Raw genomic sequence first — 24,781 nt, forward strand, 5'->3', positions numbered from 1 at the left:
TCTCTGATTAGATCACATTTCACAAAACACACTAGATTACAATTTCAAAAAGAATTCCAAGCTGTGTGATAAGCAGAACCTATTATAAGCAGTAACGAATAATGCATTTTTCTCTATTAAAAAAACCCTCTAAATTATATTACTATGGTGGCTTAAAGAGACATATTCTTGTTTTGTAATAACTACAGGACCAATTCTATACCAACAGTTCATTTTCAATTACAACTTACAGTCTTCCACATTTGTCATCTTTTATGAACAGCATGATGAGATCGAGAGGATAATCTGCTGCTCTTAACACTGAGCTGCCTCCAATGTTCTAAATACCATACTACAAAGCTTCCACATCACTGCATCAGGATAAAAGTATAGATACCAAAACCTCAAGTATGGTTCTGTTTCATATTATTTTGAACCTTTTTTTTGTCATTAGGTTTCATTTATTATCCAATTTGAGTTTCTTTATCTCTTAAAAGGAACATTTAACCCATTTATCTTTATTACTAACATTGGTATGTTTGGTCTTCCCTCTCTTATCTTGACTTTTAGATTTATTTTATTTGCTACTGGTTTCCTAGTGATTTAGATAGTATACATCCTATTTTAATTTCATTAGAGATATTTCTAACAATCTAATCATTTTTAATGTCCCTCCCCCACCAAAACGTCCCATTATGCCCCCTATTTAAAACTTCTAACAATTGTATTTTTCAAATTATCTTATTTCACTAAATTCAGTGAATGTTAGGGGGTAGGCTGCAGACTCCAAATACGATTGTACTTTATACAAATACAAATATTTAGACTTAACTCTTTTATTGATTTCCTTACCCATGGCCAATCCTTATTTATTACAACATCAAAACATATTTTTACTTAAACTTTCCAATGAGCAATACATTCACATGAGTCAAAATTCAAAAGGTCTACAACTAAGTTTCTTTCCCCTCAAGCCACCCAGTTTCCATCCTGGAAGCAACCAATGTTACCAGTTTCTGCTATGTTATTGCAGAAAAACTATGTATTGAATCATCCTTGCTTCCTTTTCTGAAACAACCCCACTATCGCTGAAGTATTACTCTTTCATGCTGTTGGAAATCCTTATGCTAATATTTTTAAAAGACTTTTTAGGCCGGGCGTGGTGGCTCATGTCTGTAATCCTAGCACTTTGGGAGGCCAAGGTGGGCAGATCACAAGGTCAGGAGATCGAGACCATCCTGGCCAATATGGTGAAACCCCGTCTCTACTAAAAATACAAAAAACTAGCCAGGCGTGGTGGTGGGCACCTGTAGTCCCAGCTACTTGGGAGGCTGAGGCAGGAGAATGGCATGAATCCGGCAGGTGGAGCTTGCAGTGAGCCAAGATTGTGCCACTGCACTCCAGCCTGGGTGACAGAGTGAGACTCTGTCTCAAAAAAAAAAAAAGATTTTTTGTACTGACATTTATAGTAAGAATATTATACTTATAAAAAGTTATATTTGCTTTATAAATTTACTCTGAATGGTTCCCTCTTTATAATCTGAAAGTTTAGAGAGTTTTGAAACTAATCATCAATCTTTTAAAGATCTTAAATAATTTGCCTGTAAAATCCTCTGGCCCTCAGGCTTTTAAAGAGGTAACTCTTATGCAACTTTCTCTATTATGTTAGTTTTCAGGACTCTTTCACATTCTTAACAATTATTGACAACCCAAATAACTTTAACTTTATATGGGTTATAGCTATCAATATTTACCACAGAAATTAAATATTTACCATAGAAATTAAATTTTTAATATTTAAATAGTTAATTTAAAAATATATAAAACAAAATTTGAAAACATTTAATGGCTAAATATTGTTTAAATTTATTTTTAAAAAATGTATTGCTATAAACCCATAACATGTTAACATAAATAACATTTTTATTAAAAATAACTATATTTTCCAAAATGGAGAAAAATTTAAGGAGAAATGTCGGCTGTTTCTCATATCTGCTAATATACTGAATGTACTGAGACATCATACATCATGCAGCCTTGGAAAACTCCACTGTATCCTTGAGAGAGAATAAAAGCAAAAAAGGCAAATAACATCTTAGTATTACTATGAAAATAGTTTTAACCTCACAGACCCCCAAAAGGGGCTTGAGGATCCCACACTGCACTGTGAGTACTGCTGGATTAATTTATGTTTTCTACATTCAGTTCTGATAAACTACAATTTTTAAGAAAATTTTCTGGATCATACAAGTGTTCAAATATATTTTTGGGGTCAAGCAAAAGAGTCCATTTCGATTCTTTTATTTTCTCTTTATCTGTGGTGTTTTCCCCTCTTATTTTTTGAGTATGCATGTTAGCTCTATTCAGTCTTTAAGTTAGCGAGCAATTTATCTGTTTTATTGCAAACAACAACTTTAGTTACAGAGTTCTACTTTTATTTCAGTTTACTAGTTCACTGATTGCTGTTTTTTTATCTTTAATAACTACTTTATCTTTTCTTAGGTATATTTTGATATTATTTTTCTAACTTCTTGAGTTGGACTACTTAGTTGACTTATTTCATTCTTTCTTATTTATGAATGTAAGTATTTTTTAAGGCTATGAATTTTCCTGTAAGTACTGCATTAGCTGAATTTCATAGATTTTTCCTATATAATCTTTAATTATCATCTTTTTAGGGTCTACCTCTTTGACCCAAGAAGTACTTATTTCAGAATTTGGAAAATTTCCAGGTGGCCAGGCCTTTTTGTTCTCGAACTTTGCTATTAATTTCTAGTTTCAGTGATCCCACTTCCTCTGTCAGTTGCCTCTCTTATTTCTTCCCTTTTCTTTGAGATGAAGTCTCGCTCTATAGCCCAGGCTGGAATGAAGTGGTGTGATCTTGGCTAACTGCAACCTCTGCCTCCCGGGTTCAAGCGATTCTCCTGCCTCAGCCTCCCGAGTGGCTGGGATTACAGGCACGCACCACTGCACCTGGCTAATTTTTACTATTTTTAGTAGAAATGGGGTTTCATCATGTTGGCCAGGCTGATCTTAAACTCCTGACCTCCGCCTCGGCCTCTCAAAGGGCTAGATTACAGGCGTGAGCCACCATGCCCAGCCTCTTCCCTTTTCTTTGCAGCAAAACTCTCTAAAAGAGTTGTTTGTACCTGTTATTGATTTAGCATTTCTCACCTTACCTGAATTATCAGCCTAATCTGGCAAAGTTAATCAACCAAAATTTGATTTTTTTAATGCATGGTGTGAACAGGGTCCAAGATTCATTTTTTTCCCTATATGGGTAGCTACTTGATTTAGTGAAATCGCTATTTCTACCCATTGCATTATTTATCTTCTACCTAATGCATTACCACACTTGTCACAAATCAAATATCCATATATGTGTAGGTTATTTCTAGATTCTATAGTATGCCTTTATTCTATTTGTCAGTCCTTGAATTAATATCACCTTGACTTATTACTGTTTATAATAAGTTTGATATCTATGGATGTATACTCCATAATTTCATTCTTCTTCTTCCTGTCTTGGCTATTCTTGGTTTTTTCAACTTTCGTATAAGTTTTAAAATCAGCTTGTTGATTTTATTGAAAAAAAAAAAACTGCTGGGATTTTTCACTGTGATTTCACTAAACCTATACAGATCAATTTAGGAAAGAAAAACTGACATCTTCATTGAATCCTCCAATCCATAAACAACAGTATATATACTTCTATTTAAGTTATCTTTAATTTTTCTATGTAATGACTTATAGTTTTCTATGTAGAGTTACACGTATCTTTAGTTAGATTTATCCCTATATATTTGATGTTTTTTGATGCAAATTCAAATTATATATTATGTTAATTTTGTCACTGTTACTTTACAGAAATACCACTACGTACTGAAAGGAAAACTGCTAAATTCACTTATTAATCCTAACAATTTTCTAAGTACATAACTATGTCATCCATAAAAATGATACTTTTTCTTTTCTAGTCCTTATACTTTTCATTTATTTTTCTTGCATTATTATACCGGACAGAACAACCAGCCGGTCCCTCCGTTCGGGGTCCCTGACTTCCCACAACAATACTGAATAGGAAAGATGATGAAAGATATTCTTGATTTCTCATCTCACAAAAAAAAAAAAAAAGAGAATGTTTTAATATTGCACTATTAAATATGATGTTTGCTGTGGGTTTTGTAGCTAATGTTTCAGACTCTTTAAGTTTTTCTCTGTTCCTAGCTTGCTCAGAATTTTAAGAAAGAACAAATACTGAATTTTATCAAATGCTTTTCTTTTTTTTTTTTTTTGAGACAGACTTTCGTTCTTGTTGCCCAGAATGGTGTGCAATGGCACGATCCCAGCTAACCGGAGCCTCTGCCTCCCGGGTTCAAGCGATTCTCCTGCCTCAGCCTCCTGAGTAGCTGGGATTACAGGCATGTACCACCATGCCTGGCTAATTTTGTATTTTTGGTAGAGACAGGGTTTCTCCATGTTGGTCAGGCTGGTCTCGAACTCCCGACCTCAGATGATCCACCCACCTCAGCCTCCCAAAGCGCCTCCCAAAGGATTACAGGTGTGAGCCACTGCGACTGGCCCTATCAAAAGCTCTTCTTAGCATTTGGTCATCTTGGCTTTTAGCACTGCCATTTCAGCATTAACATATTAACCTATCCATAACTTTTCTCCTTTATTTTATTAATATAGTGAATTACACTGATTTATTTTTCACTGTTAAACCAACCTTATATTCCTGGAAAAATATGAATTGGGTCAAAATATATTAATTCTCCCTTTGTGTTATAGATATAATTTGATAATATGTTATTTAGGATGTTTCCTCTATATTCATGAGCGATTTGGCTGTTATTTTTTGTTTGTAATCTAGTGTGTTTTGTGAAATGTGATCTAATCAGAGAAATGAGCACATGCTCCTGCTATGACTAAAATCTATTAGTCAAGGATGTGGATGACAACCACATCCTTGTCATGTTGTAGTATCAAGATTGCATGCTAGCCTTACGTAACAAATTGTGAAGTGTGTCCTTTTCAGAGTTTGTGGATTACATTTTTAGTTTGACATTTTTTTTTCTAGCACATCAGAGCTATGTTTCCTTTGTCTTCTACCTTTTTAGTTTCTGTGGAAAATGAAACAATCTGTTTCTGGCAACCTCATAATTGCTCCTTTGAAAGTAATATTCCACTACCCCTCATTACTTTTAATTCTTTCTCTTTGATTTTGGTTTTCATAGTTATACTATAGTACACCTGGGTGTGATTTTCTTTTAATGTTACTCTGCTTGAGATTTACAATACTTCCTGAATCTGTGCCTTAATGTCTTCTATCAACTTCTAGAGATTTCTCAGCCATTGCTTCTTTAAAGACTGCTCCTGCTACATTTACCCTCTCCTCTCCTTCTAGGACCTTAATTACTTTTTCAAAACATTTTGTGCCAGATTACAGATGGGAGATTAAAAAGGTTTTGACCTTGCATCCCTTTGACAACCAGGGTGGGGGGAGGGCTGTGTCTTCTCTCCATGACTGTGAGCAAGCTGTGTGACACGGCTAATCAACAGAATATGGAAATGTGATGTTATGCCAGGGTCTGGGCCCAGATCTTCAGACACTATGAGTCCTCACACTTCCTGTTTCTTGAAATGTTTGCTCTGGGAGAAAGTAGCTGCCATGTAATTAGTCCAACTACCCCTAAGACTTCCCTGAGACTGCCATTTATGGAGACAGAAAAATGTTGGCACCTAAGAGTGCAGAAGCCATTTTGGAGGTTCCAGCCCTGGGAGATGACATGAGATGGACCAAGACCCTGGACACAAGGCTCCAGTGCCACTATCCCAGCCATTTTTAAGCTGTCTGAACCATTCCAATCACAGACCAAGACACTGTAGAGCACAGGCAAGCCAAACCTGATACACTCTGACTGAATTCCTGATTCTCAGAATCATAAGCATTAAAAATAGTCATTGTTTTATGCCAGTAAGTTTTGGGGTCATTTGTTACTGGGAAAGTTAATCCTCCTCGGAGGCCCGGAGGGTCCCTACACATTCTTACTGATGTCTCAAGAACACAAAGCCCTGACTACTCTTTGCCTAGGACATATCCCAGGGCTGTTTGCAGCTAGCAAACTTAAGGGATGAGTAACATCTCTGTCCAGCAGGTGGCTAGAAACATGAGTCACAGATCACCTTAATGTATTCGGTGAGTGAGATATTTCAAAGTTGGGATTTATTTCTAAGGCACAGCACTTCAGGATTCCAAACGAAGCCTGAATGGCTTACCAGCACCAACCTTCCAGCCTTGCTGGGCTCTAAACACCTATTTTTGTTTCTCTATCCCTAAGTGTCCATAAAAAGTTCTGCTCATCTTCTAATCCACCTTTCCCAGAATCAGTACATGCTACTAAGAATAATAGTAGCCTGAAGTGCTGGGCTTATCTCTCTGCCTCAATAGCATTCAGATACATTTGAATACATACATGACTTTTATATTTTGAATAGTTTTTCTCATTTTTTAGATTATCAATCCAAATTACTTTAGCCAACATTACTGAAAGTGGAACTTCGCCACAAACAGATTTAATATGTTTAATACTTAAGGCGTTTAGAAGTTCTGTTTTCTCCCCTTTCCCTCCACTATAGGCTAAATCCACATAGAATGTTTGTTTTTGAAACAGACACTCGACCAAGCATCTTTAAAGGTGATACACATTTTCAAATACACCAAAAAGATAACACTTTGCTAATCTAGTGAAACACCTTCATAAAATATCATTTGCACAAAAACATTTTATTTGAAGTAGCGAAGACAAACTATTTGGAATACAACAACTTAAAAAAATATCTTTTTAAAGAAATAAAGTAATAAATCAGAGGAGAAGAGAAAAGCTATATCAACTTTCATATTTTAGTAACTTCCTCTTCTAATTGTCTCTAAGTATTTACTAAGATTACTAAGATTACTAAGATTAACAGTGTCATTTACATACATGACTTAGGTTTTAAAAACATTCCAAACATAATAGATTTTTTTTTCTGGTATTCTTTTTCCCTTGGAAAACTATGTAATTTTATTAAAATTTGTAGTGAAAGTCTGAGAGAAAAATCATGTCTACCAACACTTACAGTGGAAAATACGAAAATCAATATATGGGTGAGAACCTCTTCTTTCTGATTCAAATCCGGCTCGGCTCCTTACACGTACATCTCCTGGACAGAATCAAGAATAAAACATAAGTTTAGAAGGTTGTCGCTCAGGAAGAAGCTTCCATAAGCAACAAAGGTCCATGTGGTATCATATTCGTAAGTGACAGCCCACTGATGATATATGTGGAACAGGTAGTTAACAGCTGATTTATTTGAAAGGGTTCACAAAATTTCAGTAATGAACTGTAAGGCTGAATGAGGAGGATTTTTAAAAATCTACCCTTACAATAATTATTATAATCTATATTTTAATAAGTTAGCCTTTTGAAAGAGGATTCAAGTATACGATAAGACGACCTAACATGTTATTCACATGGGCAACTTTTTTTTTTTTAAAAAGGCCATTGGGAAACAATATCTGTTTTACAGGAGGTTGAAAATCCTCAGCACAAAACTTGAGCCGACTGTGCCTAGCACTAGAGTATGGGCTAAAAGGGATATGAAAAATGGAAAATATATTACTTATTTTCAAGCAGTTTACAATTTCATAAATTTGTAAAAACTTAAAATGTTAAAGACTTTGTTTTAAAGTCAATCTGATTAATCACTCTTTTCTTACTGACAGCGGGTACACCCAAGGCCTTTAGCTGAGTCTTAAACTTTGGTCTTTGTAAGCTCAGTGTGGTTCCTACATGTGCCCACATTACTTCCACATTTATTTTTCTACACAGCAACATAACCATAGCAACCATGGTCTAGACGCTCTTTTTTGTGTTTTGCAGGCATTGTTTTATTTTCTTCTCTCATCAACCCTCAGAGATAGGAATCTTAATCCTCATTTTACAGATTCAAAAACTCTACTTTGAGAAGTTAAATAGCATGCTCCATGCCACAAAGCTAGTACAAAGGGTGAGTCAGGATTTAAACCCAGCTCCGTGAGTTCCAAACACAGCACTTTTCCCAGTACACTTTTATAGCCTCCAAGTTCACAACCTTTAAATCTTCAGCCTCTATCCCTGTGCTCTCCCAATTTGGCTTGCCTAGAGGGCACTCCTGCTTAGTCTGTTTCTCTTAGTAAGACCATCACTTCCTCCAAGGCTCACTTCATCGACTATAATTCCATCCCACAATGACGAGTCACCTGTCCTGTGGCCATTCCTTCATGCTGCAACAAATGTTAACAAGTCAAGTACTAGAAATACAGCAGAGGGCAAAATACATAAAGTCCCTTCACTGTCCTCATGAAGCTTATCTTTTTGTGCGATGACACAAATTATAAATACCAAATTTCAGTGGAAGATGATGAGTTACATGGTCAAAACTAAAGGTAAAGAGGAATAGCAAGAGAGGAGCAGGGGAAGGTGACTCATTAGTGCAGTCAGAGAAGGCCTCACTGAAAAGGAGGCATCTGGGCAGGGACCTGAAGGAAGCAAGGCAGTGAGCCAGGGAGGAAGAGGCTTCCAGGCATGAGGAAGAGAAAGCGTAAAACTCCCTGAGACAGAAGCATGCTTGGCACGGTCAAGGGCAAGCCAAGAGGACGGCATAGCAGGAGCAAGGTGAGTGAGGGGAACCGGTGGAGGTAGGGTGGAGAGGCAGTGGGGTCAGATCGTGCTGGACCTTTGAGGCCATCAAAGACTTCTTAATAGAGGAGTCAGATTATGTCTGAAAAGGTTCACTCTAGGTGTGATGAGAACAGAGTCAGTCAGGGAACACAGGTAGACACAGGGCCTCCAGTTAAGGAGTAAGTAATAAATGTGGTGGTAACACCATTGGTGTGGTGAGATTTGGGTGTATTTAAAAGTATCAACCAGTAGGATCTGCTGATGAATTCAGTATGGAGTGTGTAAGAAATAGGAAGTTGGCCGGGCGCAGTGGCTCAAGCCTGTAATCCCAGCACTTTGGGAGGCCGAGATGGGCGGATCACGAGGTCAGGAGATCGAGACCATCCTGGCTAACACGGTGAAACCCCGTCTCTACTAAAAAATACAAAAAACTAGCCGGGCGAGGTGGCGGGCGCCTGTAGTCCCAGCTACTCGGAGGCTGAGGCAGGAGAATGGCGTAAACCCGGGAGGCGGAGCTTGCAGTGAGCTGAGAACCGGCCACTGCACTCCAGCCCGGGCAACAGAGTGAGACTCCCTCTCAAAAAAAAGAAAAGAAAAGAAATAGGAAGCAAAAAATGGACAAATAGGAAGTAAAAAATTGACTCTGAGGTTTCTGACCTAATGACAGGAAGAATGGAGTTATATTTACTGAGATGGCAAAAGACTGCAGAACAGACAGACATGGGGAACACAAATATTTTGCTTTAGACAAGTTAAGTTTGAGATATTCATGACATTTACATGGAGATGTTTTACAAAGTTAAAGAAAATATGAATGCAAAGCTCTGTCTTAAGGACAGCAGAATCCTGAACATGTTTATTAGAGAAAGATGGAGACAGCAAGGAGAAAAAAGCTGTGCATTCGTGGGGGGAAAATATGTACTGGAGTAGAAAAGAACTGAGGCAGGTAAGATACACAAGATAAAATAAAGAGGACAAAAAGAAATAGGAGTTAAAATAGAACCTTGGGGAACATTTCAGCTTAAAAGTATGAAAAGGAATTAGTGAAGGTGGCAAAGAAGAAGACAAAAGTAGGTGAAGAATAAGGATAGATCAGTATCATAAAGTTGAGGGAGGAATTCTGAGCTGAGGAGGAGTCGGAGAGTCTTCTAAAAAAAATGAATAAATGTGCCTGTTGGAATCTTAATATGCATGTTTAATACTATGAGTTGAAGTGCAAGGATGAAGGAGACATGGATGAAGACAGAAATCTGGCACAGAGAAAAAGAGAAAAAGAAAATTAGAAATATATACGCACATATCTGAATTCATTTTACCTTGTGGAATTGACTAATACATAAAAAATTTAAGCACCAGAACTAGAAGTCAAATGGTCTGCCTTGCCAGCCAGCTGAGAACAAAATACATCTAGTCACAGGATGATCTGAGCAGGTATTTCATGGCCTCACCATTGTCCATGCTGGCATTCATCTATTTGGTATTTAGCCACTGTACAAATCTAACACTATTTTCTATGTAGAATGTTCAAGATGCAATTTGAAACTGTGTACCGATGACAGTGTCTTAGTTATTAGGCCAAAGATTTCTCAATTATCTATAACTCTAAAATGCCTCTCTTGATTCACATCACATTCAGTATTTGTTTCTAGACTCTAAACTCCATGAATAGGTTATTTCTGCTACAAACAGCAATGAAAAGCTACCTAATGAAAGATACCTCAAACTCAAATAACAACAGATAATAACAAAATTAACTGATATTGGTATAAAATAAATAATGCTTACCTAGCATACGAATGTATAATGCGGTCTGATCAGAACTGTCATAGGAAATAGCTCCACGCCTCTAGAAAAAAAAAATATGCATTATAATACATGACAATTAAATATGATATAAAATTCAACTCAACAAACATGTATTCATCATTTATTATTTGTGAAGCACTGTGCAAGAGAAGCTGGGTATACAAAATGAAATTAGGTATGGTACCTGTTCTTGAAATCTCTGGGGAATGGGGACAACAAATAATTCTAATACAGTATGGTTAAGAACTACCATAAAAATGGATACAAAGAGAGACACATGCAGCCTCTCTTTGGAAATTTAATCTATTTGAGTAAGTCGGTAAAGGTTTTGGGGTGACATCTGTGTTGACTCAAAAGGGATCAATAGGAGTTGCCAAATATTAATAGAAAAGAAAGGAAAGGACAATCCACTGGCTTTCCTGCTGCATCTCTTTGGATCCCAGTCCACGCTTCACATAAAAGCAAAAGTAAGCACTTCAGCTCCTGCTCAAACTCCTCCAAAGGCTCCCTATCACACTTGGGGCTCCCCAAGCTTTACTTTCGAGAGTCCTCTGTGACCTGCCTACCTCTGTGCCCTCTTGTACTGTGGCCTCCCCCACTGCTAGGAGAGAGTCACGCTGGCCTCCTTGCTTTTCCTCATCTACACCAAATATACAACCTTTCCAATTGCTGTTCCCTCATCCTGGATCACTGCTTCACTGTTCCCTTCTTACCTTGCAGCTTCTAGACAAAGCATCATCTCTTCAGAGAGAGATTACCTGACTATGAAATCTATGGCCACCTAGAAGCCACCCTCTTCCAAAGCTCCCTACGTCAGTCCTCTGTGTAGCATGTGGCTGAAGTTGTCTTGTCTGCATGTTACCAAAAGCTCCACAAGAGCAGAAACTTTGTCTATCTTAGTCATCACTGCATCCCTGGTCTCTAAAACAGGATCTATTATTTAGTAAGTTCTAAATAAGAATTTGGTAAATAAATGACTAAATGGACTTACCACAAATAAATAATAACTAATAAATATATTGATGAATAAATCAGTGACTAACAGAATGGATATAAGTGAGGACAGATTTAAAAATGAGGAAGATAAAGTTGACCAAACCAGAGTTTAGACATAGAATCTAAGTTCTGTGGAGGCAGGGTCTTCAGTCACTGCTATTTTCCCAGATCTAGGATAAATCCCAACATTCAGAACAGTCCCTAGCATGTCAAAAGTGATCAGTAAAATCAGTTGAATTAACAAGCAAAAAAAAAAAATGTTTAAGTAGTAATAGGCCAGGCATGGTGGCACACACCTGTAATCCCAGCTATTTGGGAGGCTGAGGCAGGAGGATCCCTTGAGCCTAGGAGTTGGAAGCTGCAGTGAGCTATGATGGCACCACTGCACTTCAGCTTGAGAGACACAGTGAGACCCTGTCTCAAAAAAAAAGGGGGAGGGTGGGAAATGGACTAGCACTATGGGATATGAACAAAATAGTGTGACATTGCAAAGAAACAGAGAAAATAATCAATAGAGACTCTAGAAGCAAATCCAAGAGTACACAGTGATTCTGTATATGATAAATACAGGACTTAGAATCTGTGGAGGAAATATTGATTTTTAATAAATAATGTTAGATTAAGTGGTGCTATCTAGAAAAACATAAAGCTACACTATTACCTTCCTGCTCCAAAACATACTACACATGGAACAATGATTGAAATGTTAAAAATTAAAGCATGAAAGTATTAAAAGAAAACAGGACTATATTTTTAAAAGTCTTAAATAGGAAGGCCTTTCTAACTATCCTATAAAAATCCCTAAGTCATGAAATACTGACAAATTTGGCCACTTAAAAGTTAAATTAGGATGGTAAAAGATACCATAAACAAAGTAAAGGATAAACTTCAAACCCAGAAAAGTGAGTTCCACTGATATGACAAACGGCTAATTTTCCTCTACTATCTCCCCACCAAAAAAAAATTTTAAGTGTCTTACAAATCTAGTTAGAAAAAGGCTAAAGAGCTGTAGAAAAATAGGTAGGACATAAACATACTATTCGCAAGGGAAAAATAAATAAATACAAAAAAATGCTTGACTTCATTAACAAAAGAAATACATATTAAAGCAATGAGATTGTATTTTTACATATCAGAATAATGATCGTGTTCCCTCACAAAACTCCAGCATGGGATTTACAACTCCTCAACACATACCTACAAATCTCAAAAAAAAAAAATCACATTTTTTACTATTATCATATTGAAAATTTACTTAAAGCCCTCACTTGGATTTAGTGTACAACAACTACCCAAAACATTAAGTTATTATATCCTTAATGCTTGACTTTTAAGAGAAAAATATCAATTAAAATCTTACATGATTTCACAAGTCCTTAAAAAAACACAGTTCATGAAATATAAGAGGAACAAAAATTTAAAACAAAAATACAATTCTAACTATCACCACTGGGTGTCTCTAAGGAGGCTGAGGGATACAGAGGTAGGAGAGGGGCTTTTCAATGTTTATCTTTGTACTTTTTGAGTCTTGCAGTGTGTGTAATTATCATATATTCACAAAATAAAATTAAAATTGAAAAGTAAAATAAAAATCTACTACAAAGAAAAGCATGATCTTAAATCACCAAGGGACCAAATCATATAGACCACACTCCTGGTATCATGCTTAAAGTGTCTTCCACTAATAGAATATCCTAAGGAAGCCTCCTGCAGTATTTCATGTTATTTATTCTGGAGTAAACAGCCACTGTTAAAAGGCACCACTCACAGCTACTGTGCGAATCCCCTCCCCAACATATTTAGCTTACTAGATTACAGGTGTCTCCTCAACACCACCAATCTAGGGGTAAACCTAGTAGCCTAGGAAGGCCATATGTGGCAATAAATATTTCTATCAGCTAAAGCAAATTAATGACACTGCAGATACTATATAATAACTTGTCGTCACCTATCAATTTGATAGTATCCAGTAACAACTCAGATAAATAACTTGTTAAAATACATTTTAAGGTGTTATCTCTAACAGTTCTCTTTAGGAGGGGAGTTGACATTATTATTATGTTTTTTTTTTTTTTTTTAATGTAGGAAGGGTATTTACTATAACAGTTGCTAGTTAGAAAGGTAAAATATGTATCACTTCACACATTAATGATTGTGAAAGACTGACCAATATTATCGGCTCTCTGTTAAACATCACAAAATAATATTAAGTCAAAAACTGGGTAATGCACATAGTCTAGATAACACCACGGCATACTAAACTTATTAAGGTAATCATTTTAGCCTAATTTTAGAAGCACTAATGTAGATATTAAAATGTAGGGTCTGTATGAATCTTAATTTATTAAGCAAAAAAGGCAGAGTTTAATTTTAAAATAGATACAAATTACACAGGGCTGTGCAAAATATCCAAGTTTTTTAATTCATTATAAGGTACTAATTTAAGTAAGGCTAGTCTACAAATACTTAGCTTAAATGCTATACTGAACCACAAGACATAGCTTTTATGAAATAAATCCAAATGAGACCAAAACTGTTTTTAAAGAATGGATTTTAAAATATATATCTGAACCCATCAACAAATACATCCTGAGTGATAATTCATTCACCTACCCACTTTTTAATTTTAAGAATTAAAATTAAAATGAATATTAAGCTCTCTCACTAGGTAGAATAATCTAAAGTAGGTAGGTAGAATAATCTACAGTAACTCATTTTGGAAAAAAAACTATAAATTATGAGTTCTAACAATAAAAATTTGACCTCGGTGTTAGAATCATGTTGTTTTAAAAATAATTATATCTACTTTTATATAAGACTGCTGCACATGTAACAAAGATTTCTTTAAATATTATCATTTTAAAAACCATATACTACTAGAATTTTCTTTTTAATAACAGTAAAACAAATTTCATCAAAATCCTGTGTCACACTGTCAGTCATAAAACTCTCAGAGCTATCACGCACATTCCCACCTCACTTCACCAGTGAATGGAAATAACTGAGAGGCTTCTACTCGTGACTTTTCTAATTTAGCCATCCTGGGAACAGCTTGTAAAGCAAACTAGTATAGGTCAAAACATGGGCGAGGCTGAGCTAATCAGAAACTGACAGCAGTAGCATAAACAAGTTAAACTGTAAAGCACCAAAGGACCCACTGCCTCACTAACAGGAGTTCTGAGTGCCCTGGTAAGACTCACCTTGAATTAGGGTGAATCATGCTTCCACAAAAGATTTGACTTGAAGGTAAATGATAAAAGGTGTAAAAGTTGTTCCCAATATTAGTTAATACATAACTTTTAAAGACAGACATGTTTTAAAACCCAGCAAAGATATTTTAAGTGCCATTGTTTTTATTCTGTTCCAAGTTTTCCACTAAATGATTTATTAGCAAAAGCAAGTGCATTTCCATTACATGGTAAGAGTAATAATATATTAACTAACACTTGCTGTGCTCCTTGTGCCAAAAAAATGTTCCAAGTGTTTTCACACAAAATCTCACTTAACCCACACAAGATCTCTATAAGGTAGGCTTTATTAGTTCCATTTTGCAGATTCATCAACTGATGGTTAAAGGGCTTACACACAGGAGCACTGAATAAAATTTTTGACAACACTAGCAAAAAAACAATAATATAGCAAAAGATGAAGCCCAGCCAAAGTTGTGAAGTCAATTTTCTCTGACATAGCGAAATGAGCTTTTTCAGAGTAGTCATCTTACATATGCTAGAAAAACATGTTTGTACTTTAGTGGCTAAAGTATTCAAATATTGCATTGATCTACCAAATAGTAGCCTTCCCATTCTTCTTCCTTTTTTCAACATTTTTTTAAAAAAATAAAACATTAGCATTCTTTTTGTTTAAAAACAATGTAATTTTTTGGTAGTCATTAAAAGGGTAAAGTCTAAGAGGCCAAGTGCATTTTCTCACATCTATAGCCTCAGTTCTTCGGGAAGTTGAGGCAGGAGGATTGCTTGAGCCCAGGAGTTTGAGATCAGCCTGGGCTACATAATAAGACCTCATCTCTACAGAGGAGGGGAAAAAAAAGTAAAGTGTCTGAAAACACCCACAAGACAACTAATGCATTATTAACATTAACTTGACCTTCATTCAATAACTTGGCAAGCCAATCCTTTAAAAACAAGAAAATAGCTGTCACTGCAACAAAATTAATTCTTAACTTTTAAAACACAAAGATTTTAAAATCTGAATACATTATTTTTCTTTAAGACATTTCTTCAATCATATTCACTAAGAAAAGATCAACTTAAGAGATAATTATGCTTAAAATGTAATGTTTAAATGTGGAAAATTACATAGCAGCTATTAAAATCTTGCTTGAGAAAGAAAATTAACTTTATAGAAGCTCTGTTTCTCAGTTAAGTGATACCCTTAAAAATTCAGTTTCTCAATCTAGAAAGAAAAAAAGCTGTGTGGTAGATGAAAGATATAATCATTTTTATAGAAGAATAGAAAAAAATAATTTCAAACAGTAAAATTTTAAATATTTTTTATTTTAGTTTTAGACCCTTGTCCAGATGGCAAATGGCTAGCTAGCATTCTATCAAGAATTTCTCAAGCCTGACATTTAGAATTCAACTTCAAAAACAACATATATGTAATCCTACATTTATGTCAATATATTATAGCTAAGGCATGTATTTTAGCAGTAGCAAGACCTTAAGAGAAAATATGATAGAGGGTGGTTTTTCTTTTTAAAAAGTTTATAATTGTTTAGAAATCCTCAACATTACACTTTAAATACACAAGTGTCATTAAATTTTCTCCGAGAAAATGTTTAAAATATATACACCAAAAGTATAACTTAATTTCATAATCTTAAAAGTTAAACTTCTTTAGTCATAAAAACTTCTTTAAGGCAGTGACACTGAGGAATGCTGCTTTGATATTGGGGAAAGATGCTATAAAAAGCCCTTAAGAAGAAATAATGTGGGATAAGAATAAAAACTACAAGTAGTAAATTTAAGTGCTTTGGCCGACAGATGAAACTCACAGCTCTTTTAATCAGAGAATAAAAACTGAGGCAAAAGGCGGAGAAAATCGTCGAGCTATCTAATTCCTAACAAATATGTAAACTAATAATGATGAATGTCACCATCCTAAAAATAAAGATGGCCTACCTTAGAGGTGATCCACTTGATAAGAACCAAGGCCAGACACCAGATCAACGTAATTCCCATTGGATCAATCAAAAGCCCGCTGCATAATCTCTCTCTTCTACTAGGGAGCAAGGAAAACTTCTTAGGAGTCTGATAAATAACCAGCTGTCCCGAGGCAAAAGAGAGGGGACACTGACTGCCTTGGACCTCAAGCAGCTGCCTTCCAACAGTGATCACCTGACTCCTCTGGGAATGCACTACCCAGCCAGCCTTCTTATCCAGCGCATGCTTCATGCCACAAACCCAGGGTTGGGGTAGAACTGCCTAAGTAATGTTGGAAGAGGGGAGGGAAAAGACTTTAGTGAGGGCTGACCTAACAGTCTAACAAAATGTAGGCAAAAGAGGACTCAGGCCAGCCCCAAACACTTCTACAATCTTAATACTAACAGAGTGCCTTAAAACAACTTTCAAAAAGTATGTGGCAGTACTAAAAATGTCTTCATTCTTTTCACATAGAACGGTTTCACAAACACAGTGTCCGGTGACATTTTAAAATATTAATGCATTTTATTCCATCTTTTCAATTTTTAATTGAAATTTGTTCAACTTTTTATTTCTTTTAGGGATAGAGTTACTTTATGAATGTTAGAGGCTGTCATATTATCTGTGCTTCTTAACATTATAATTCACTCATTTTGGACTTACTGAAAAAAAGCTAGTCTAATAGCGCATTTTCAAATAATTAAGGACATATTATTTTCAAGCCCTAACTGCAATCTAACTTATATTTTTGGTACAGATCTTGTTCTCTTGGCTGTAAGTGAGCTTTCTAATAACAAAGTATGCTTCTATTCATCCGTCTTCATAACCAAGAGGCTGCAGATAATACTGCTGAGAAAATGCCTTTTGTGAAACTTTCATTCAAGTATTCGGCAAATACTTATTAAGCTGCTAATATGTACCAGGTTCTGTAACAGATGGCAGGGATATAAGCATCGAGTAGGCCGGGCGCGGTGGCTCACGCCTGTAATCCCAGCACTTTGGGAGGCCGAGGCGGGCGGATCACAAGGTCAGGAGATCGAGACCATGGTGAAACCCAGTCTCTACTAAAAATACAAAAAATTAGCCGGGCGCAGTGACGGGCGCCTGTAGTCCCAGCTACTCAGGAGGCTGAGGCAGGAGAATGGGGTGAACCCGGGAGGCGGAGCTTGCAGTGAGCCGAGATCGCGCCACTGCACTCCAGCCTGGGCGACAGAGCGAGACTCCAACTCAAAAAAAAAAAAAAAAATAAGCATCGAGTAAAAGCAGACAAGGTTCCTGCCCTTGTGGTGCTTGCAATTTGGTTGGAGTGAACATTAATAAAATTATGTAAATAAACACAAAATTGTAACTGTAAAAAGTGCAATGAAGCAGAGGTAGGAAATGCCAGCAAACCTGAATCTGACCTAGTTAAGAGGTGAAGGACTTCTTCCAGAATCCCTGAAATGACCCTGAGATGAAGTGTGATGGCCCAAGAATGTGAAGACGGAAGACAGATCGTGCAGACAGAAGAACAGGCGAGAGGACCAAAGGGTGAGACAAAACCAAGCCAAGCAAGTCTGAGAGAAAGACCAGGGCGGCTCAAGTGCAGGGAGGAGGAGTCAGATGACACTGCGGCACTGGGGAGTAAAGGCCAGGCCCTATATGGGCCACCTGGGAGTGTCTTGTCTGAATTTCAATCTACTGAAGTACTGTAGCAGATTTTGCTTTTTTAAAAAGACCACTTTGGTCAAGTATAGGGAGGTGGGTAGGGGCTGGATGGGCAGTCAGGCCACCACTGCAGAGGTCCCGGAGAGAGGTGAAGATAGCTTGGGCTGACTGAAGAAACACCCAGGAGGTGACTGCAGTCCAAGACAAGACAACATCATCTGATTATCAATGTACACAAATGATCCTAAAATATTTAAAAAGAACCAAAATAGTTCAAATAATAATATTATTTTCATTATCTAATCCTCAGTACAAAGAGCTTATTTAAAAGAGAAGTCAGTTCTAGGCTTGTCAAAATGAGGTGTAAATTAAATTTGTAGGTGTAAATCCAAATTTTCCTAACTTGAAACCATTCTTAATACATGGCCATAAACTTTTCACTTCTTGCTACGGAACTAACAAGTTATAATACTCATATTTGCACAAATCCAGATAACATTTTTATTTCTGCCATGAGACTAGCTTTAATATGAGACTGTCAAGGTCTCTGATTACTCTGCCTTCCAGTAAGGTTCTAGCAATGAAACTTGAAGGATGCTTAGGCATGAGTCAGAGCAGCAGAGTGTATGTATCTTAGGCCAATGCTCAAGGGAAACACTGGCGGTCATCTGTAAGAGGCTGTGCAGCCTGGGCCCCGGGCTTGGAGGTCATTGTCTGCCACTCTGGCCTGGGCTATCCACTCCAAATCAGCCTACTATCTTGATGCTTGGGCCAGTGATGCTACCCTTCCCACCTTCACATTTCTCTTCCAATCAACTGCTCAAAAAGAGTCAAGTTTTGAAAAGCAAATAGAAGATGGCTATTTTTGGTACAATACTTAGAAAATCATAATTGAGATGGTTTAAAAAGAGGCAGTAAGAAAGACAGTTCTAAAAGTTGTCTCACTGAAATGAATTTCTATCTAGATTATTTCTACCATCTCAAAACTCTACTGGGCTTGAAGTTGAAAGCCTAGATTTATTTCCCAGCTTTACTGCCATGAGCAAATCACCACTTCTCTGTGCCTTATTTTCCTCCCCTTCATGGGAGGTAAGTGGTATCCATAAACAAATAGCTAGCTCGTAGTGGACTCCCAACAAATTTTTGCTAAATCAGAATTAAATTCTACTGTATTTAAAACCTAGAAATGAGAATGCCCTAACCACTCTAGCTTCACCTTGACTCAACCTAACTACAATCACAATGGTCCATGAAGAGAACTCGCACTGTGTTTGCAAGTGCCCCGAGAAACCTTCTCCGATTCTCAGCAGGACGAGGCTCTTGGCTTTCATTTCTCGTGCTAGTTAATAGGTTGGCTCCCTAAAATGGTTCCCCCAGCATCCACTTCCTAATTTCTACTAATGTCTGACACGGTAATATAGAGATAATCAAGACACAATACTCCCTCAGATCAGAAAATTTCCTATTAGAACAGAAACAGCTACTGAGTTTATGCCTAAAGTCATAAAGCTTTCATTGCTAATGACACATTTACATCACTCAAATCTTACAAAAATCTCAGGCAACACAGTTTTTCTTAAAGTAGTAATCTCAACTTTCTCAGTGTCATAAACCTAATGGCTATACAACTTTTTCTTATTTTGAGATACATTTAGGACTACTTATCTTGGTGATTTATAATTAAATTTTAATAATAAAAAAATTTCAATAAGATGAAATAAAACAAATGCTGTTTCAAATTAGTATAAAATCTCTTTTACAATAAATATTATGCTTATAACTTAGATGATTCTCCTAAAAGTTTATTTTTCCAGAGTTGGATCATGTAGTTTATCATTCTATAAAGTTACCTCTTTTACACTAATAACAAATGTATTCTTTTACATTAACTGTTTTTGTAGTTGTCTCAAATCCTTAGTGAAACATGGCAAAGTAATAAATCAGGTGACTATTCTAGAAAAATTAATGCATAGGATACACTTAAAATTTTCAAAAACAGAATGTGATACTATAAGAAGAAAGTATAAAACTTTTTACCTTTCTGGGGTTTATAAGGCTAATATCAGAAAAGCTGAGTTAAAAGTAGACCTCACTATTTTATGAGTGTGATCAATAGAAAAGAAAATATGACTTTGTTCATTGTTTCTTAGAGAAGTAATCCAAGAGAAAATTTTATCCCCGGGGCTCTCTGCCACTCACAGGACACCTGTCAATCTTGGCAATAGCCTTTAGCTATCCATACAGAGACTCGGCATGTCTCTCTCTTGCCCAAATTAGGCTAACCTCGTCTGCATTGACATCAGTGTCTATAATTTTGGAATCTCATGGACAGAAATAGTCTATCACAGAGTTCTTTATACAAATATAGTGTCTGCAGAAAACTATAACCAAATTTATGACAGAAAATATGTGAACACTATAGTAAAAACCCTCCAACTGTGCTCTCATCGTTTTGAATTCCAGCCCACTTTAATAACAAGTAATAAATCAGAGTACGGTTTTGGTTTATTGCTTTTACTAAAAACAAAGGCTTATTATTCTTCAAATGGTATGAATTTTAAGTGACATGAAACTAAGAAAAAAGCTTCCATAACTAACAAAAACTTACTTAAAAGCTATGGTACTATGGGAGTTTTGCCATTCAATTAAGACCTTTCTGTAATACTGACTTAGAGCTCTGAACTTTTTGTCATGTAGTATTCGAATATTTGATAAACACGGCATGTGATTCCTCCTAGTACAAAGAAGTAAAAAAAAAAAACAAAAACCTTGACACTTTACCAATAATTCAAGCCTTCAGGTCCCAGAAAACATCATCTTATGATACTAAAAGCACTTAGAAAGTCTCTGGTGACATTCTTAAGAACCAAACAGACAAACAGAGCCCCATGCTACAATTAGGCACATTCCTAGCTGAACAAACACACCCAGAGATAATGTATTTGGGCAGAAATACTTTCCCACCCAATTCTTCAAACTAGTGGAAGAATTCTAGAAGTAACCAACAGCACTCTTCATTGGATCTTGTCTTGTTCCACAGTTTATTTACTGGCGTGTAGATCAGAAAAACACATAGCAAATCTGCATATAAAACAAAAGGTATATCAGCATGCTGAATTACAAAATTAAAAAAAATTAAAGGTATGTCAGTATGCTGAATTTCAAAAATTTTTAAAATTGTCTGCATTTGATATAAAATAAATTGCATACCTATAAAACAATGAAAATAAGTTTTAAAAGTTTTCTTAAAAAAAAGGCTAAGATGTTTAAATTCTAAATTAATGAGAGACAATAAGTGAAGACAATCTTAGGAGAGACAATGAGATCAGGTACGTTTCCAAATCAAGGATGCTCCACTAACAATACAGGTCACATAAGAAAAATGAATTCAGTTCTGAATACCACTGCAGATGATACATGATTACATGACATATTTTAATGTCGACAGGGATATAATACAAGGAATAGTTTTACAACTGAAGCTTCAGGCAAAGAAACAAAAAGAAGGACAGAATAGGTGTTAAACTGCTGTGATGTAAAATAACCTAAGGGGAAGTTTAACTTTATTTTGGGAAATTACATAAGGCAGAAGTACGACCATGGGCACAAGTTTGTTAAAAACAGAATTTGACTCTTACTTCCTAAGAACTTTCTAGAGTTTATTACAACTTTCTACAATTAAAATCATGTTAGGATCTGCCTCAAACTAGTCTCTGTTCAGGGGCTTTTCAGGTAGGCTTGAACAAATGACTTTCAAGGTCTCTGCCAATTCTAAGGCTCTACAGTACTGTAACTGACAGCTCATAAGTGCTTATAGGCCAACAATTTTAACTTTAAATTTTAAACTTAAGGCAAACTTGAACCAAATCATGACAAATTTTTGTACTAGTCATCTGAAAATGCTATCACTCACAACTCAGTGAAATGAAAAATGGAAACATTCTTTTTCCATAGACAAAAGATAAATAAGATTAGCACATCATGGATGTATCTTCTTCAATTTAATAATGAAAGAAGTCTTTCTAAGAAAGCTACTGTTATCAAAGTCTCCTCAATGGGACAGTGCACCCTCCACCACACCCCAAAAGACCAGGCCACATTAACTTTCTCAAAACTACTATGGCAACTAAGTGGTTAGTGTTTATCTTGAAAGATACTTTTTTTAATGAGACTGATTTGTAGGTGAGGGAAAACAAAAAACTTCACCTATAAGTAGTATTATAAACAGACCAATACTTGTAGGCAAATATAAATTATAACATAGACATTAAGGAGAAAAACACCAATCTTGGCAGATATAGGATACATTTTAAAAGAAGGCTTCTGAATAAATGAATGGCAACTGTCCATAATTGCCTCCCTCTCCAAACCAGAGTAGAAGTCCAAAAATTTTCTGAAGTATACTTGAGGTACTTTGAATTGAATAGTACTTCTTCATCTCCACATGTAACACTGCAAAAGAGAGAGACACACACAGAGATTGAGATCTTCACTGTGTTAGGCACAAGGGAAATAATGTGAATGAGACACAGTCCTTGCCCTTACACAGCTTAGGTTTTTGTGTGGGCTACAAACAATCAGCATAACAACAAGTAATTACAATTACATGTAAATCCAGAGTACTATAAGTACCAAGTAGGACAATTAACCCAGGATCTGGTAACATCAAAGAAGACTACCAGGAAAAATGCCACAATGTAATTTCATCCTTAAAAATGATGAATAAGAGCTTGTTAGGTACAGGCAGTGGGGAAAAGAGCCCCAGGCAGAAAAAGCAACATGTGCAAATTATCAGAGGTGAGCTAAATCTTCGCCAATGAAAAACATAAACAAGGTTCAATAAATTATAAGGTAACTGGTACTGGACTAGCTCTCCCATCATATAAACAACTAAAAAGTTAAGTTTTCAATATGAGATACATGAAACATTGTTTTCAGATGTTAGACAGCAAGTACTGCAGGACTTTGATCCCTGAGAGAATGGAAAAAACCAAGGTAAGCCCTAACATTGCCCAGGCTCCTTCCTATAGGTAGTGGCCCAACCTGAAAGCAAGGCAGAGCAATCCTGCAGAGCGCAGAGGTCTCACAAAGCTAAGGAGACAAAGACTGCAGCTCAGGGAGGCTGAGGTACCTGGAATTTGTAGGGCTGAATGCCAGAGAGGAGGGAGCTGTGAGAACAAGGAGCTCCAGAAGTCTGAGGGTGGATCCCCTTCAATCTTTGGCTGAATACTAAGCTGAGTATGTGCAGGATGAGACTCCATGAGGCCAGAAAAATAATAACTACCAGGGAAAGAGCAACTACAGAAGAGTTCAGAGTCCCAACGAACCACAGAGAAGAGACCTCGGGGAATATCTGGGACAGTCCATGGAGATTCCAGAAATGCCCTACCTTAGGAGGTACTGACAGGTGAAAATGTGCTAGCAGCCCTCACTCTTTCAGCGCCTCCTTAGTCTCCGGCCTTGGCGTCCACTCTGGCAGCGCTTGAGGAGCCCTTCAGCCCGCTAAGGCACCGTGGGATCCCCTCTCTGGGCTGGCTGAGGCCGGAGCCTCCTCCCTCTGCTTGCTGGGAGGTGTGGAGGGAGAGGCACGGACGGGAACCGGGCCTGTGCCCGCTGCGCTGGCCGGCTAGTGTGAGTTCCGGCGGGTGCGGGCGCACTCTCGGCGGGCCCCGTACACTGAGCAGCTGGCTGGCACCGGCTCAGGGCGGTGAGGAGCTTAGCACCCAGGCCAGCAGCTGCGGCGGTTGTGCCGGGTCCCGCAGCAGTGCCAGAGGGCCAGCGCTGCACTCAAATTCTGGCCGGGTTTGGCTGCCTCCCGGCGGGGCAGGGCTCTGGACCTATAGTCCGCTGTTTCTAAGCTCCTCCCCCTGCGGTGGGCTCCCGCTGGGTCCAAGCCTCCCCGACAGGTGCCGCCCCCTGCTCCATGGCGCCAGGTCCCATCCACAGCCCAAGGGCTGAAGAGTGCAGGCACAGCTTGGGAGTGGCGGGCAGCTCCGCCTGCAGCCTTGGTGCAGGATCCACTGGGTGAAGCCAGCTAGGCTCCTGAACTGGATGAGGACTTGGAGAACTTTTATATCTAGCAAGAGGATCATATGTGCACCAATCAGCACTCTGTGTCTAGCTCAGAGTTTGTGTATACACTAATCGATACTCTGTATCTACCTAACCTAGTGGAGACTTGGAGGACTAGCACTCTGTGACTCTGTGTCTAGCTCAAGGATTGTAAATACACCAATCAGCACTCTGTGTCTAGCTCAGGGTTTGTGAATACACCAATTGGTACTCTGTATCTAGCTAACCTAGAGGAGACTTGGAGGACTAGCACTCTAAGACTCTGTGTCTAGCTCAAGGATTGTAAATGCACCAATCAGCACTCTATGTCTAGCTCAAGGTTTGTAAATACACCAATCAGTACTCTGTGTCTAGCTCAAGGTTTGTAAACTCACCAATTGGTACTCTTTATCTAGCTAACTAGCACTCTGTGGC

The 24,781-nt window shown here is 37.3% G+C and overlaps 1 protein-coding gene across 3 annotated transcripts in view; it reads right to left on the minus strand.

Annotated features, from left to right (window-relative positions):
- The window catches only part of PDE7A (phosphodiesterase 7A), a 128,940-nt gene that overhangs the window by 57,127 nt on the left and 47,032 nt on the right, over positions 1 to 24,781 (minus strand). For 2 of the 3 annotated variants that reach the window (XR_004435241.1, XM_033202611.1), the window contains exons 2-3: positions 10,470 to 10,530; positions 7,102 to 7,185 (exon numbers count right to left, since the gene is read on the minus strand). Coding sequence is in view for 2 of the 3 variants with exons in the window: in XM_033202611.1 (XP_033058502.1) it covers positions 7,102 to 7,185; positions 10,470 to 10,530 (145 nt within the window). In the remaining variant the exon portion in view is untranslated. Of the gene's footprint in view, positions 1 to 7,101; positions 7,186 to 10,469; positions 10,531 to 16,627; positions 16,725 to 24,781 lie in introns of all 3 variants that reach the window. The other variant, XM_033202612.1, reaches the window with a different exon arrangement.

The sequence above is a fragment of the Trachypithecus francoisi genome, unplaced genomic scaffold (assembly GCF_009764315.1).
Source record: "Trachypithecus francoisi isolate TF-2019V2 unplaced genomic scaffold, Tfra_2.0 Lachesis_group7, whole genome shotgun sequence".
Taxonomy (NCBI): domain Eukaryota; kingdom Metazoa; phylum Chordata; class Mammalia; order Primates; family Cercopithecidae; genus Trachypithecus; species Trachypithecus francoisi.